Genomic DNA, 18476 nt, shown 5'->3' on the forward strand with positions numbered 1-18476 from the left:
CAAAGTCAGGGGAAGAAGGGGTAATTATACCAGAAGTCTTAAGCTAACAAAGGCATTCTGACTGAGTACAAAATTTAACTATCTACTTCCTGGTAGTTAACGCCAAAATAATATGATGGCTACATACCTTTCCATAGATAATGAAAGGGAACTAACAAGGCTGATAGAAAAGATCTACTTTCCCTACCTTTGAATATTACAAATCATGTGAGTCTTTCTGGGAATGCTATATTAATGAATTATTTTAAAAAACCAGAAACATTGAACTCTGAATGAGCTGCTGAATTTTAATGTGTATCTTCAAAGCTGATTTTTTTGTTGTTGTTGTTGGTACGCGGGCCTCTCACTGTTGTGGCCTCTCCCGTTGCGGAGCACAGGCTCCGGATGCGCAGGCTCAGCGGCCATGGCTCACGGGTCCAGCTGCTCCGCGGCATGTGGGATCTTCCCGGACCGGGGCACGAAGCCGTGTCCCGTGCATTAGCAGGCGGACTCTCAACCTCTGTGCCACCAGGGAAGCCCAAAGTTGATATTTTTTAAATCAAAGTTTTCTTGTTCATTGCATTTAAAATATGTTTTCTGAATTTAAAAATTAGATTTTTTAAAACCAGAACTTTATTCATCAAAAATTATATTTTTCAATACATTTAGTTTAATTCAATTCAAATATTTATTAAATACCTACAACATGCCAGAAACGGTGGTAACTGCTTGAGAAGTAGTTATTTTTCCATTAAAATAAGTAATTCAATTCACAGATTGCCTAAGACTCTAAGAACAAAACATTATGCTGTGTTTTAACGTATGACAGACATATAACGTATGTCTGCCATACGTTAGACAAATAGTAATAAAAAAGTTAAGGGATTTTGTATCTCTAACTAGGAAAATACCTTGTTTTAATTTAATGGTGAAAAATGAGTTGCATGTTTTATTGCCACAGGTAGAAAATGTCTCTTTTGGTTTGTTTGGTCAGTTGGTGGGTTTTTTTTTTTTTTTTTTTTTGCTGTACGCGGGCCTCTCACTGTTGTGGCCTCTCCCGCTGCGGAGCACAGGCTCCGGACGCGCAGGCTCAGCGGCCATGGCTCACGGGCCCAGCCGCTCCGCGGCATGTGGGATCCTCCCGGACCGGGGCACGAACCCGCGTCCCCTGCATCGGCAGGCGGACTCTCAACCACTGCGCCACCAGGGAAGCCCGGTTGGTGGGTTTTTATAAGAATAACAGAGTCTAGTGGATTAATCACAAGCTAAGAGCCAACTGACTTAAGTCTTCTAATGATCAGTTATGACCCTGTGTACATGTCTACTTCATGATTTTTAAAAACATGTAAATAAATTTAGCTAACGTCATAACTGTACTCAGTTTAGGCTATTTCTGCATGGTGGCAAAATGAACTAGCTGAAAAATGCACAGATCATTAAAACTGCCCAGATGTTTTAATTACAGTGATACCAATTGTTGCAGGTTAGGTTCTTCAGAAACCAGACTCTGAGACAGAGAGTAGTGTGCAGGATGTTTACTGAGTAGTGCCCTTGGGCTCAACACCTGTGGAAGAGTGGGGAGTTAAGCAGGAGTGGGCAGAATTTGAACTGTGATGAAAGAAGAGCCTTGGTTTTCCCTGTGATGAACTCTAGAGCTAGAATGGTTCACATTTTTATTTATTTTTAACATCTTTATTGGAGTATAATTTCTTTACAATGGTGTGTTAGTTTCTGCTTTATAACAAAGTGAATCAGTTATACCTATACATATATCCCCATATCTCCTCCCTCTTGCATCTCCCTCCCTAGAATGGTTCTTCAGAGTTCAAGATGGCCAGGCCTTTTTATTTTCACATTAATCAGTCATTGAAAACTGTCTGCTGTTGGAAGCGAAGTAACCTTGGGTTAACCTTGGGTTACAGAGAGGCAGCTCTCTGCTATTGAGGCAATCCATGGAAGGAGCTAGCAGCTGAAGATTATCTGCTGGTAGCCCTCCCATGTGCTGGGCAACAAGTCCTTCACTGAAGGGAGTTTGTATACTGTGTCCACCAGTAAACCAGGCTTATTGCCTCTTCTTACCTACATGTCCGAGGAAACGGTCAAATGGTATAGCCTAGCAAGGTCATGGCTCTTGTGAAAAAAAAAAATTCAACAAGTTACTTGGCTGAATCAGTCAAATAGTTGATCCAGCATCTCCATGTAGAAACATCCTTCTTTTCAGTTTGTCCACCCATTAAAAAAATGAACCAGAGGGTGTATGAATCTCAACAAAAGATCTTTAAATGACAAAGCAATAAAATTAAAGATGTGGTCAGAAAAAAAAAGTTCTAGTTAAGTCCCAAGGTCATTATTCAGTCCAGTCTCCCCTACTTTCTACAGAATAAATTGTACAACAAGAGCTCAATCTTCAGAAAAATCACTCTGAAACACTTAAGTGATCTGACATTTTTAAAAATTAAAATATATTCAGTATACCATATTTATTAGGGTAGAAAAATGATTTGGTGTAAAGAAATTCAACAAATTGGGTTGAAACAACATTTTTTCCTTGTATTAAACAAAAAAGTCAAATAACCAGCATATCCCACAATGTATTGAATATTTCTAACACTTAAGGTTTGAAGACAGAGCTCTTTTGTAATCCAAGCCAGTATAAAATAAATATTGTTTGATATTAACTCGTGTATAAGTTGGTGAAGAATTTTGAAAGCTACAAGGCTTGTTCTTATTAATCACTCCCTTTCTCCACTCCTTACCTCCCATTCCTTGTTCTGTCTCAGTTGTTTTCTGAAAATTGAACCCCACAGAACCTGAAGGGTCAGTCATTTTAATAAACACAATTCTTAAAATTATCAAAAGAAGCAACAACAAAGACAAAAACACCAGCAGTCTATTATTCTCAGTTATTAGATGAGAAGCTTTTTGGTGACAGTCCTCTCAAGAAGGGCAGCTGTGGGTTAGTAACCATTTGATTTAATTAACTAATCTTGATTTTTCATTAGTTAATTTAATTAACTTTAAGACAGCAAGTGGAAAAATCTATTTTGCTTCAATTCAACACACACTTTTGGAACACTTTTGCTGTAGTTTTAGACTCTCAACATAGTAGGAGCTTAGAGATAGTGGGAATCTGGTAGGCAACGGGTCTGGGGAGCTTGACTTGCAGCTGAATTTCATAGAAAACATGCTGTTTAACTTGGATTTTATGTCTATTTAGGGTGTGAGAGCCAGTGGAGACGGTGGTGAGATGGTTAATGGTCCACAGCTACCGCGGCTTGTTACTTGCAAGCAACTATGTTGGGTACTGCTCTTTTTAACGTAATTTTAAAAACACAATTTCTCTTTTTAAGAAATTAGCATTTAGTGTATGAAGTGGTAGTGGAAAAGAAAATACAAGAACATAAGTCTAAAAGCTAAGGAGGGGGGTGAAAAAGAAAGAAGGTATTACACCTATTTGAAAGGATCAGAACCTATCAGACAAAATGGCATTGGAGATAGACCTTAAAACATAGACTTTAGAGAGCTTGACCAGCTTACACCCTATAATTATTTATGGTTTTTTTGATACATGCAAAAATGAAATGAAAATTAGATGACAACCTGGGTCAAAGAAGCAATGACTTAATGAATCAAATGAATCACTTAACTTAATGAGTCAACTCAATGACTTAACTTAATGAATCAAATGCTTTTAGGGTTAATTATTTGACTATTCCCCTTCATACTTGATTTTATATTTAGTGTACAGAGGTACAGTTTTGTGTGTCCACAAAGGCAATTCTGTAATTACTACAATAGAAGTAGCATCTCCAATACTAACTTGATCCTGATCCATATCTGATAATGTTTTCCTATACCTTTTGTGAGTTAAGTCAAGAGAGTTTGAAAAATGCCAGATGTTACAAAACAATTACCTACCTAATACCATGTATGGATAAAACTAAACTGAGTCCAATTTTGTATCTAGGCCAAGAGGTGACTCCAGCAGGAATTCTGAAGAGCCAAAATGATGTGACAGTGAATAATGAGTAGTACCAACTGTGGCAACTCTTCAGCTAAGATGAGTGTCAACGAAGTGTCAGCTTTCTCGTTGACTCTGGAGCAAAAAACTGGCTTCGCTTTTGTTGGGATTTTGTGTATCTTCTTGGGACTTCTTATCATCAGATGCTTCAAAATCCTGTTAGATCCATACAGTAGCATGCCTTCCTCTACATGGGAAGGTGAAATTGAAGAGTTTGATAAAGGGACATTTGAATATGCACTTGCCTGAGCGTTTCAGCTTTATAGTTTTTAGGGTTATACCACTGGGGCACATGGTGGACACAACTGTAATTTCCTTCAGTGTGCTGGAGGAAGATCATTTCATTCACTGAATTCAATAAAGGTGTATGGTTAATTTATCCACCATGCTGTGTAAGTGATAAACCATTGTTGGGGTTCCTCACTTTCCTCTGTCCTCACATTGAGGTTTCTAACGAATAGAGCATAAGGATAACTCCAGCCACATATAATATCTTTATTCTTTCTGCATCTGCCCCTATGCAATACCCAGACACTCTCTCCATATTCCTGACTCCGCCCCCTTGCTCTAGAGAATTAGGTGTCAAAGATAAGGACCCCTCAGTCCAAAGAATAAATAGAATATGATTTTCCTAATAAGAGCCATAGGTCCACAATGTTCGTACAAACCCTACAAGCAACCATAGGCCATAAAGTTCCCCACATGTCACAATTTGACCCTTCTATTTCTTCTCCTTCTAGGATCTCTTGCAATAAAATCCCCTAGCTTGGGATCATACTGATACTCCCTCCTCTTCCCCTTTTATAAATAGCATTAAAAAGGGAGTTTTCATCATGACCTGGTGGAAACAAGAAACAAGAAGTCCAGTCTCCACTCTGCCACCGATAGAGCTATCAACCTTGGCCAAGTCATCTTATCTCTGTAGACTTCATTGAGGAAGCTAACCAGAGGATTTTTAACAACATCCCTTTTAATTCTAGTGCCCTATGAGCTCTACAAATACACCTGGAAACCCAGGGATCTGAGATGAATGAGGATTTTTAAGACGTCATGAAAAGTTTTTCAGTTTAGGAGCCTAAACTCTGAGATTTGAATTCTAATGTTGCCTAGCCAAGAACAAGCAATATGACCTAGAAAGTTACCTAATGGGAACTTAAGTTCCATATCTGCGAAACAAGGATAAAGAAACCTATCCTACATGTTTTACAAAAATGTTGGGAGGACCAAGTTACATATAATGAGTGGGAAAGTAATTTGAAAACCAGAAAACTCTGTTTAGGGATTTCCCTGGTGGTGCAGTGGTTGGGAATCTGCCTGCTGATGCGGGGGACACGGGTTCGAGCCCTGGTCTGGGAAGATCCCACATGCCACAGAGCAGCTAAGCCTGTGCGCCACAACTACTGAAGCCCATGCACCTACAGCCTGTGCTCCACAACAGGAGAAGCCACCGCAATGAGAATACTGTGCACCGCAACCAAGAGTAGCCCCCGCTCGCCGCAACTAGAGAAAGCCCACACGCAGCAACGAAGACCCAATGTAGCCAAAAATAAATAAATACATATTTTTTTTAAAAAAAGAAAACACTGTTTAAACATAACTTTTATCATTATTTATTATCCTTGCTGGCAATTGTTAAAGAGATTATCAAACCTTAAGAAGTAATGGCTCAGTGTAAGTTATTCAGCCTCTCCAGTTTTCATTCTCTTCATTTGATAAATTAAAAAAAATAGAATTACATAATTTAAAAATTTTTTCCAACTACAAAATTCTGACTCTCTGTAAGTGAATGGAGGAATATACCAGGAGATAAATAAATACAAAAATATTTGTGTCACTTGAGAACACAGAACTGCCTAACACACCAAAAAAAAAAAAAGGATTAAAATGTACTGAGAGCACTAAATTAGGTGCTTTCCATTTATTATGAAATTTGATACTCTTATCAATCCTTTGAGTTTGGTACTATTTCCATTCTATTAGCTCAATTTCACAGATAAAGAACTGAAGCTGAGAGAGATTAAGTAACTTCCCAAGGTCACCAAATTAGGGCGTGATTGTATTAGAAATTACACTCTCATCAAAATCATAGTCATTGTTTGTAAATATCATGCTATACTCCCACACACTGTCCACAACATTTCTACATATCTTACAAATATGATCATTGCTCAGGTCTAAGGCACTCCACAGCCAGCTGTCTCAGTGAGAGTCCCTGACACTTTTCATCTCGTAGATTTAGAACACATCTGTGTTGGCTACGGATCTTCTGGACCAAACTCACACCTTAAGGAGACTCTTTGAGCCCCAGTAGGTACTGGAGTGTCAGCCTGGGATACCTTGTAGCCAATTTGTAATTTGGTCCAAGAACAGCTCATTGAACCAAGTCAACGGGACACACTGAAAGCTGTAAATGTCCATGATGCTAGTCATCTCCTTTGTGACCCAGGCTTTTGAAGTACTCACTAAGATATATGCCCAGGTACCTGATGCTCCCATTTGTCTCCCAAGGAAGACACCCAACAAGACCTTCCATTTTGGTGACTAGACCTGTGATGTTAACAAGGCCCCATCTTTATCTCAAAAAGAAAAAAAGACCCCAAAAACCAAAGATAAGAAAACTTTGTGAAGTATGAGCATTGTTTCTGAAAGTTCAACACCCATAAGCTTTTCAGATACCATCAACTCCACCTTAGTATTATTTCTAATCCTACTAAAGAGAAATTCTTTTAACCAAAAGTGTCTCCATTCATGGCATTTATTCATGGCCTATTGTGTACCTTAGACTTTCTGGGGGAAAGGGGAGGGGACAGAGAGGTTAGAATCGGTATTTTTAGAGCTAGAAAAAATGTGAGATATAAAGGATAGTTATAGCATGGAGAACATGGAAATTTCATGAAATGCTAACCCTTTCTAGGAATAGATGTCCAATGTCATAGCCAGATTATCCCCTAGCTGCCTTTTCCCAAGAGCTCTGTCAAGGAGGACAAGAGAAAAGACAGACAGTACCTCCAGACAGTTTCCCCCTGTTACCTTACCCACCTGTCTGAAAGGCCTTTCAGGGTTGGTTTGTGGATAGTGTAATTTCATCCATATACCCCAAACCACCTCCCATCTGCTCCAGAATGTCTGAATCCCCTTAATAGAGAACAAAGACTTTCACTTCACAGTTAGAGATAAAAAGCTTAGAGAGAAAATGTCTAGTTGATATAAGACTAAGACCAAAACCAATTCACCCTACATTGTAGTCAAGCGGTCAGTCAGCAAGGAAAGAGGAAATTGATGGCTATCAGAGGCATTCACAGTCTTTGGGAGAGGGAAAAGGTTGAGGAATAAATAGATGGGCTCCTGAAAGAGGACCAGAGTTGAGGGAACAGTTGAAGGAAAGGGAGACCAGAAGTGTCAGAAATAACTGCAAGTAAGTTCACAGTTCCTCTACAAGGCCGGTGAATAAGACTTGTTTTGAGTCCCAGCGTCATCTTAGCTGATCTAAATAACCAGCACCACCCAGCTGAGTCTGAAATGAGACTACTCCCTACACCTACCATATGGAAAGGCAGAACCCTTTGTTGAACAGATAAATGCCTTGCACCAGTGGCCTTTAAGGGCAAAATGAGTTATAGGTACCTGTAATTCTGTCTCAATTTCTGATACAGCCTCATGACATGAGCCTGACTGATTAGCATGACAGTTACCTGACTAAGAGCCTCTAAGGGGTTGTACTGAGGTATCTCCAGACTCCTTTCTATAATCTGCTATCTGTTCACCAACCTACCTTTCCCCTGTTTTAATAGGCATAGTACCTATCCCAATCACTAATGATTCACCCCAGAATCTTGGATGCAGAAGTTATCAGTAACTTGTCAATATTGCCGATATAGTAAAGGCAAGCACTAAGTACAAACTAGTGCTTTCTAAAATTAGCACATTAACCCTTTATACAAATTAACTCATTTAACCCTCACAATGAGTCTACAGCACAGCGTTATTCACAACTGCTTTTACAGATGAGAAAGTTAAAGGCACAAAGAGACTGAGTAACTTACCAGTGTTCACACAGATAGGAAGTGGCAGGGCCAGGATGTGAATCAAGCATGCCGACCCCAGAGACTTGTTCCTCATCTCTGTGTTACACCACAACTCTGCTGCTCGGGCAACTGGAAGTCACTTGAATAGTTTCTAATAAAACACGAGGAGGACTCTTTCAGTCATCCCGATTGAAAACCAATAACAGAACCTGCACAGAGGAATTGTTTGTGCTGTCTTAATAATCACCACCTCACAGATTTGAGCCAAACCTTACCCTCAACAAAACTCAAAAACCAGTTTTGATGAAAACGTTTTGCCGGGTGGAGGCAAAAAGGTCATTTAGCAGTGCCGCTGGAAAACTTACCCATAGTTTGATTTCTGCTTGAAAGAGTTTTCCCATTAAGTAGAAATATTTCCAATACATCATTGATCATACTCCCAGTCTGCTCACTTCCTGTGCAGAGAAGAATCAAGATAATATCTGCTATAAGCAAGATAAAGTAATCTCAAATACCACCGTCTAGTTACGAAGTATAGAAATTGTCTCTGGAGGCCTATATTTTGCTGCGTACCCTGAACAATAGGAGGTCACTAGGAATCGTGTGCAATGAGATGGCAAGATTCAATTTATTTAGCCTCAGACTGAAGCACTGCTCATACTTTCTTGGATGATGGCTGTTGAGCAATCCAACTCCCCTCAGGCATTAAAGAAACTTTGTCTTCCTGCCTAAAAGGATTAATGGTTTACTCCTGGTTACTAGCTGATGTAGTACTTAAGGTTCTTCTGCGCTAATGGCTGGGTGGGGCCTACAGTATTAATCCAGGCCAATCATTTCTTGTCATCTTTTTCAAGGAAGATTTTAACCAATAAGAAGAAGCCTAAGGTTTGGGGGTGAAAGCTAAGTGCTGCATATATGCCTGGGTGATGCTGAAGTAGGTTATGCTTCCTGAGAAGGCTCCTGGGTGGTAAGTTAAACGTTTCTGGGCAGGGTAAAAATCATACTTAACATTATGTCATAAAGTAGATTCTGAGGAGTGGAGTAAAGGTGAGGATGTCAAGGGTAATGAAGAGAAGTGAGAGGTTCCATAAAAACTAAAGAGGTAATAGTTTCACTTATAATTTCTCCAGGCATGATTATTTGAGAGTTGAAGTTGAGATTTTTTTGTTTTTAATTCAAAGAAATAGCTTTAATAACTGCTGGTGAGAAGCAAGGTTTTCCGGGGTTTTTTGTTAATTTTTTGTATTTATCTATCTTTGTAGAACTTTCTTTGAAAAGCCAAATTTTAAGGTATCAATAAAGAGATATTATTCTGATGAAAGAATGTTCTAAGATGGGCTTATATCGTGGATTGTGAAAATGATTATGTAGTCTATCTCACAGTCAAATAAAAACCTCTTGAAGACTAGAATATTTCTTGAAAGGGAATCCGTAGAACATAATTATTCTACCTAAATATAGGTAGAATTATTAAGGACTGAGATTTATTTCCTTACCCAGAATACTCCTATTTTTTTTAAAGGTTCCATAATAGCATTTGTTAAACAAACAAATGTATGAGCAAATGAAACATTTTGAAGGCTAGTAAAAGACCCAAGAATTCACAGAGACATCTTGACAGGATGTATATTTATAACCTGACAAGAATGTATTTTTAAGAAGTTTTAAAAATATTTTTAAATGTATTCGTTATATAATATATATTAATATCAATCACAAAATACTTGGCGGTTTCCACATTTAGCACTGTCAATGAACTCTGTTTCAGGCTGAGAATACTCTCATCAGCTCTTACTCTATTCAGCTGGTAGAGTTATATCTTTTCTAAAGTCATATTGAATCCAATCGCACTGAGTACAAGCAAATACTACAAACGCAGGTAACATTTTAATGACTCCATTGGAAATTCTGTTTGCCGAAGCAGGTCCCCAGTTATTTATTATGGGATTTAATTGCCCAGGTAACTAAGGTTCCTGGACAGGTAATTTTTAAGGAAATGAATTTAAAATCGTATGTCTTATGAAAGAAAACTGTTCCCTCATACCCCCAACCCTACTTAAACATATTTATATTATCTGGAACAAGTCTAATTTTCTTTTCCAATGACAGCTTTGAAGAACATTCTGAAGCTTGTATGGGAGACAATATATCAAGAATCTATTTATTGAGTTCTTCTAGAACAAAAGCCAGGAGCTCCCTAATGTAAACACATTAGTGTTTGTTTTGAGGAGGAAATCTATAGACTTTTTTTAAGCAACCATAAAGCAGACAGCTTAGTTCAAAACATCCGTTTCGGAAGATGTCACTGAACAACTCTTCCAATGTATTTCTGGATTCCGCACCCAGTAATGCCAATCGCTTTCAAGTTAATGTCATAAATGAGAGCCATGAGAGCAGTGTGGCTGCGAATGACAACACTGACCCTCCACATTATGAGGAAACCTCTTTTGGGGATGAAGGCCAGAACAGATTCAGAATCAGCTTTAGACCTGGGAATCAGGACCGCTATGACAACTTCCTCCAAACTGGAGAAACTGCTAAAACAGATGCCAGTTTTCATGCTTATGATTCTCACACAAACACATACTACCTACAAACCTTTGGCCACAACACCATGGATGCTGTTCCCAAGATCGAGTACTATCGCAACACTGGCAGCATCAGTGGGCCCAAGGTCAACCGACCCAGCCTGCTTGAGATTCACGAGCAACTGGCAAAGGTAAGCTTAAAGGTACGGGAAAGTATCCTCCTTACTCCTTCAGGTGATCTCCTGCTTCTTACGAACACTATAAATAGAAAAGTGTCCAGTGAAGAGGTCTATTGCAAACCATCCATCTTACTTACACAGCTGTCCCTAGTTCCCAATAAACAGAAGATATACAAAAGTGCTTCACAAATGTTTACTGACTGAGGACAGAGAACTAAAAACTTAATTCTGAAAGTCAGGCAATATGTGGTATCTTGTTTACAATTATAGGCTATTCAATTCACACTTGGTTAAACATGTCAAAACGGAATACTAAGCTGGTTTCACCTTAGTATTAATGCCTCCACAACTATTGTTAAAAAAAAAAAAGTCACTAGTGTTTGCTGTAGTTAACACTGTTGTACCAGCCTTTAGTGCACGTGGGTATTTTTTTATACTCTTTAAAGAGAGAGAAGAGATTTATAAGATTCAGCATTTTATCCCTTCTTCTTCAAAACCTTGCCTGAGGCTCCTGAAGGCACTTAAGTATATAAAAGTAACTAAATTAAAGTACAGAAGCAGCAGAAGTGGCTAAACTTTTCATTGTTTAAGGAATATAGCCAGGGTTCCCAATCTGCTAGAAGCGTGAGGCAGCACTTTCTCTAATCTTGTAGCAAATCATTTATAAGCTTAGTAGATTTCTTCTTCGGTTACTTGCTCTAAAATATGTTGATGCATTTTATTTTCCTGCTCTTCTGGACCGCAGTTTGGAATGAATAGCATTCTTTATGGAATATAATTACTTGCTAAGAAGAATAATTAGTTGTCTCATATCTAAATGCAGTCTACTCTTGCCCAGGTTTTAAGGTAAGGAAAAAAAATGAGTGGAACAATTCCTTTCATATTTATTCATTCATTCAACAATTTTTTAATTAAATGATTGCCCACTCTGGGAATTCTCGGAATACTCCTCTCATGAAAGATGCTAATAAAGGTGAAAAGCTCCCTTTAGTTTCTGCTCATCCTTCTTTCCACAAGAAAACTTCTCTCCATAACCTGTTCCCCTTGGCTGCTCTGGGTCCTACCACTGAAGACTGAGCGACTTCCAGAGAGGGAGCCATGCCCTGTTTCTTTACCCCTCTCTACAGCCAAGCCTTATTTGTGCCGTGTACTGTATTAGCAGCACTCTGCCAAATGGCTGCTTTCTTTATAGACGTAGATTTAGATTTTATCTGGGATACCTGCTGCTTTAATCAAAAGAAGTTAGCAATGTAGTGATTTCAGACAAAAAGGCCAGCCCCCAGGAAGATTGTTGAGAAGCCGGGCAATTTGAAGTTCCTGGAGTTAAAGTGTCACTTTCCTTTTCTACATGAGAAAAGGGGAAGGGAGAAGGAAAAGAGAGAAAAGAAGGTTAAGAGAAGAAGGCACAAGGAGTTTCCAAGATATCAAGATATGGGAAGGGCAGAAAGAGAAATTTACATTATGAAGAGACTTCAATTTATTCTGAAGAAGTAAAATGAGCCAAAGTCTTCATAGACCTGAAATTTTATTCCACTGTACCCTACCTCATTAATTTTTAAAGCTGCATCGTTTGTTAAAATTGCGATCAAAATTTAAATATTCTCACTTCCTTCCCCAATTTACAACAAAAGAAAACAAAATTTTAATTCTATTAAAAAGGAAATGGTGTCAACTCACATTGTTGTTAGGACTGATATTCTAGAGAGAGGAAAGTAGCTGATTTATAATTTCTAAAGCCACGGTTTACGTAAATCTTTATATAAGGGCAGAAAAGCTCTGAGGACACTGCTGTTAGAAAACCATCTGAATGACTAAACGGGAGGAATGCAATAGCTGCGTTTGACAGTTTTGATGGCTGTTTGGGATATCATATTATTTTTGAAAACATAAAATGAGACTAAGGACTTAACATTAACTTACAGTATTTTTTTTCTCTCAGATATGAAGGAATGGCAAATTAAATACATTAAAAATTAGGTTTAGTCTCAATGCCCTGAATTGAGAACAAGTATAGTTTGAACAAGTATAGTTATTCTGAACAAGTAATTCTGAACAAGTATAATTATTCTTTCTGTGTAGTTCACCTTGATTAAATCATGCAGAACTATCCACATAACCAAATTGGGAGCAGAATCAGTATATAACCATGGAATCTGCAATAGGCACATTCCCACAGCCAGGACCATTCTAGTGTCGCTGAGCCTGTGAGCACTTATTCCACATGTTCTACTTCTGTACTCTCCTTCAGACATGAGCAGTCTGGGCCTTCTTCAATTCATTTCTTCCTTGCTAGTGAATTTGATTCTGCTATTCCCCCTGCTTTCCCTCCCATCTCCCAAATAAAAGATGAAGACCGGCCGTATAATGTAGCTATGCTGCCACCTCCTTGTGGCCCTTGACAATTTTATGGTAGTTCCTCAAAACACAACTGGAAATGATCAATAGAACAAACATTGTACAATAATACTCAGACATGTCACTGATTTTGTATACAAAAACATGATAGTGTTTACTTAAATAATGTAAGAGCAGGAAAAAATTGACATAGTATAAGTTAGGAGATATTTTTTTGTATCCCTAATTATAATGCTTTAAAAGCCATGTAGGAATGGTACATTCATACTAAATGGCAGAACAAATTTAGTCAGAAATCAGTTGAATTTTGTGAAAATCCTGGTTATAGCTTCCAAGTTGGAAAAAATTATATGACAAGTTTGTCCTAATAGGTAAAATGAAAACTCGGTTTGAAAGACATTATTTTAAGTCTCTACCTTAAATAAAACTCTAGGAGTGATAGATACTGACAGAATTTGTAATCTCAATGATTTAAGATCATAGTGGAGAAATCCCTTTCATTTTCTATGTAGTAAAGAGCTAAATGCCTATACTGGTGGCCATGAATTACAGATTTCTGGAAACTGGTTAAAATCAGAAAAAAATGACTCCATCCCTTACTTGCAGTACTGTACAAGCTACATAACTTTGACTGATCTTGCAGGATGCTTGTGAATATTAGTTTATATGCAGACGAAGTCTAGCACGTTGCCTATAATGGGTAGAAACTCAATAAATGATTATTGATGATGGTCATGGTAATTTTTGTACCAGATAACTTTTATTTAAAATTTTATTTACAAAGGAAAATACACACTGAAAAAATATTTAACAAGTACTAAAAAATATATACTGAAATGTCTCTTATCTAAAGTAAACCTTCTCTCAAAGGCAATTATTACTGAGAGTTTCTTATAAATCCTTCCAGAAATTTTCTATGCCTGTACAAGCGTATAGGCCTATCTGTCTAACTTTCTGTCTGTATTTTTTTCAAACAAGTATTGGGACATATTTTACAATATTGTCCTGCACTCTGCTGTTTTCATTATACCACAGACTTTGGAGATCGTTCCACATCAAAACATGCATAAAGATTATTAGACATCTGGCAAAAAAAAATCTAGTATTTCTACTTTGTAAAAATAATTCTTTTAGTATCCAACCTAATTCTTGTGCCCACCTTTTTATACACAATTCCTAACTACCGGGATAACCAAAAGGGAACTTTTTAAAGCCTTACTACCACCATTGTTGTTGGCATTTCAGAAAAATACAATTACAAAGGATTGAGGAAAATATAAAGCCTTTCAATTAAAGTCATTGTTCCCATGTCATTGAAATAAACTGTCTGTGAAAAGTATAAAATACTATGAAAATTAAGATGTAAATATTATTATTTTTAATAAGCCAATTGCATAGAAACTGAATTAAAACAAAAACAAAGGAATGACTTCACATTTGGGTCTTTAGGCCGTTAGCAACTAAAAATAATTTGTAAATAAAAGCATTAAGAGTGACTCGGGGAATTCCCTGGTGGTCCAGTGGTTAGGACTCGGCAGTTTCACTGCCTCCGGTTCAATCCCTGGTTGCGGAACTAATAACCCACAATCTGCGAGGCCAAAAAAAAAGAGTGACTCGGTATAATAACAAAAATTTTATTGAGATATTTTTATGTGTCAGACATTGTACTCTTGACGAATTCTCACTCAATCCCATGACAACCCTTCAAGGTAGGTACTATTATTATTGCTATTTTAAAGTTGGGGAAGGTTTTATAAAATCCTAAGGATCTTTAAGAAGAGAAAATAAAGACTTAAAGAAGTCAGTAAATTTCCAAGGTCAGGAAGCCAAGGTCACATGGGTAATAAGGTGAACCCCTGGCTGCATGACTCCAGAGTTCAAGCTTTTTGTCACTATTTTCCATCCCCAGCCTACTCTCCCCCAGCACTTTGCCTCAGCTCATTCGACAGCTATAGAAAATGGTGGAACTCATGCACAAGGAAGAAATCTCAACTCAGTCATGATGGGCTGGGCAGGAGATCCTAATTTCTTCCCTGTTGGAGGCACTGTGGCAAGAGACCATGCTGCTTCTCTCACAGAATTAATTGTAGGTCTCAGTCATTTTCATTGTCATTATCAAAAGCATTTACTAGCCACTTATTTACAAGAGCTACTCTATAAAATGAGTTAAAGAGATTTCATCTCCACTCTCTAGAATTTTATTTTATAAGTCAAAAGCCATAGTTATGGATAGAAGTAAAGGACATATAATCAAGTTAACAAACATTAAACCACATAAATCAATGTATAAGTGCTTATCTTCTGTAAAAGAACAAACAAAAATCTACAAATGCTTTCTCTAGAAAATAATCTTTTCTAAAGCGATTCAAAGCTCAAATTTGGAACTTTTGCATTAAAATTGGGGATATCCAAATTTATAAATAATCACTAATTTAATGACAGCCAGATAAAATAGGCAATAAATGCTCTGAAGGCCAGTGAAGACCAGAAGGCACCCTTAAAATATTTGTTAGAATGAAACTCTGCAGCTAAAGATTCATTTTAATACTTGTTAGAGTTTCTTAGTACCCAAGACCAGTTCCCCTGGGAGCTTGCACTATTAAACTAATCTGTGGAAACAAAACAAAAAATGATTAATTTCACATTATAACTAGTTCAGTGATAGGTGGTGAATAGAATGGGAGTTCCCTTAAACGTACACTTGGAAAATGTTAAGAATATTTTAATTTTACTTTCTCATGCTGGTTTATTATACATAGCTACCTTTTGGCTTAAGTTTTCAAAAATACAAGTCAATTTGCGTGTGAGCTATGTGTTTTCAGATATAATAAAAATACTGTGATTATAAAGTGTGACCACTGGTGGCATAGTGTATAGTAACTTTAAAAACAAGAAAAAAAATCCCTCTCATTTTCATAATTTAAAATACTCCCCTTTACCACAAGGGATAGCAATGTATAAACATAATAATATTGATCAATAAGATATACAAATTATTATTAGAATTACATATTTTTCATTCTGAAATGAACCTTAGGAATTATCTGGTCCTTACTGGGATTGGTTTTAAAATTATTCAGTGGCAGGGGTGTGAGAAGTTTAAGTGGAATAATATTGGCAATATGTCAATAATTGTTGAAGCTGAATGATGGATACATGAGATATATTATTCTCCCTACTATCGCATATGTTTAAATATTTCAATAGTAAAAGAAACTTTAAAACAATGGGGAGGGAATCACCTAGGCCTAAATATTTATGGAACTATTCGTCTTTGATGGTCTAAGATTTCCACCATCCTGAGATTAAAGGCTGAAAAGTTGAAAACATATATCATAGCAAATATTATCTCTTTAGAACTTAAAGAATAAAGATATGTATGTTTTTCTTCTTTGATGAGAGCCTAGAAAGGCATTTGTTATTTTTCTGGGGTCTGAAAAATCACATATTTTATACTAAATAAAATAATTTAATCTTTCATCTTCTAGAAAAATCCAGGAATTTACTTAAACTGCATGTGATTGAATCTTTACTAGTTTAACAATACTGGAGGGGGGAAAGTCCTTTATCAAACTTTTCTTTCTTTCTAACATACTTTATTTTACTTTCTCTGAATACTTAATGCACAGGTAAAACTCTTGGTAAATAAATAATCAGTCCCTACAGCTATGCAATTTAAAATGCGTTTATGAAAGGTTGTGGGTCATCATATATGGTAATGGAGTGTGAACAAACAAATTAATTCAAAGTATGAAGGAAAAAACTGGTTTCAGGTAGCAGTCATAAAACTTTTAGTCTTTATGACTTTGGTCCCAAGAACGTGCACCAGCCAGGAGTCTGCCAGCCACCGGTTATAGCTCACAGCCATGAAGTCCCCACAAACCCTCGACCTGAAGTCTCCCTCCGTACTTCGATGATAAGTTAACTTTATAGTTGCTGTTTGGGTTTACACAGGAGACATTTATTAAAGAGTGAAACCAAGTTTTGCTTGGACATGTTAGAAGAGGGAGATGGCAAGCATAGAGAAATGATTTTGCCTTAGAGTAAACTACTTCAAAGTAAGATTTTCAGAAAACCCACTGGATTTATCCTCACTGGCAGTATCCAGGAAAGGTGAAGTAACTTGCTGGAGGACAAGCACTGAATTAATTGCATTGCCAAAACTAGATTCCAAGTCTCCTAGTCTATATGTTGCAGGGATTTTTCAGCTCCCACATGAGAGCAAGGAACGGGAATGGATTCTGTACTTATAAATTTACCATCAGACGTTTATTGTCAATGGAAGAAATATACATTCGAGGGATTATTCCCTTCTGTGTTATAAATATATTTAAAACTTTGAAACTCTAGCAGGTTGAACATACTACGAGAGAGTTGAAGATCCTACAGTGACTCTGTTTTTTAATAATTTAGAAAATTATTGCCTTACTAATTTCTATATATAATGATTTCCTTGACACGCCCTCATAGAATATTATTTTTGCTTCACATTGTGATGTCCCAGTGATAAACTGAAGAACTGTTAAACTGTAACCAGAAGGGTATCCATCAGATAGAAATGTTCACTTAAGGAGAAATTTAAAATATCCCATTTATTCTTTAGCCTACATTGTAAGATATTGTTTTGTTCGTTTGTTTTTTTTACAATCATTGGTATTCTCATCAATCCAGATCTAAGGGTCAAAGTTACCATCAGAATTCATCAGAGAGAAGAGCAGTTTCCTGAACCAAACCCTCAAGTTCAGGTTTAATCAGGAAACATGGGTTTTATTGCCAAGATTGCCTTTAAAAAGAGAGTGACTAAAGTTCTGTCTCATGGACTCCCCAATTAACCCAGAAAGAGGAAATTGCCTTCTCCTTGACTGAGTAACCGCTGATGGTCCGGCCATGGGATCTTTTTTTAAATTTATTTAATTTATTTATTTTTGGCTGTGTTGGGTCTTCGTCGCTGCACACGGGCTTTCCGTAGTTGCAGCAAGCGGGGCCTACTCTTGGTTGTGGTGTGTGGGATTCTCATTGCAGTGGCTTCTCTTGTTACAGAGCACGGGCTCTAGGCGCGCAGGTTTCAGTAGTTGTGGTGCATGGGCTTAGTTGCTCCGCAACATGTGGGATCTTCCCGGACCAGGGCTCGAACCCGTGTCCCCTGGACTGGCAGGCGGATTCTTAACCACTACGCCACCAGGGAAGCCCTGGCGATGGGATCTTGATTAACTAGAATACTGACAATTTAAAACGTTTTTCTCAAATCAAATCAAATAAATGAATCTCCTGACCAAGTAATCTCTTTAACATTCATGAGTATTTTAACACATTCCTCAATTCCTTGCTCTCATTGATTTTTCCAGTTATGCAAAATAAAAGTTACATTTGAACTACTCAGCTGCCTTAT

General features: G+C 37.4%; 2 protein-coding genes across 4 annotated transcripts in view; both read left to right on the top strand.

Annotated features, from left to right (window-relative positions):
• Positions 1-4003: 4003 nt before the first annotated feature.
• On the top strand, positions 4004-4249 carry CTXN2 (cortexin 2; the record flags this gene model as incomplete). Its single annotated transcript, XM_082648344.1, has 1 exon — positions 4004-4249. The coding sequence occupies one exon, from the start codon at positions 4004-4006 to the stop codon at positions 4247-4249; it is 246 nt and encodes an 81-aa protein (XP_082504470.1).
• Positions 4250-10324: 6075 nt separating this feature from the next.
• SLC12A1 (solute carrier family 12 member 1) overlaps positions 10325-18476 on the top strand; it is a gene marked incomplete at both ends in the record, with an annotated part of 89638 nt that continues 81486 nt past the window's right edge. For all 3 annotated transcript variants that reach the window (XM_082647412.1, XM_082647410.1, XM_082647411.1), the window contains one exon: positions 10325-10744. In XM_082647412.1, the coding sequence (XP_082503538.1) occupies positions 10325-10744 (420 nt within the window). The remainder of the gene's footprint in view (positions 10745-18476) is intronic.

The sequence above is a fragment of the Grampus griseus genome, assembly GCF_964374135.1.
Source record: "Grampus griseus genome assembly, chromosome: 2".
In the NCBI taxonomy this organism is placed as follows: Eukaryota; Metazoa; Chordata; class Mammalia; order Artiodactyla; family Delphinidae; genus Grampus; species Grampus griseus.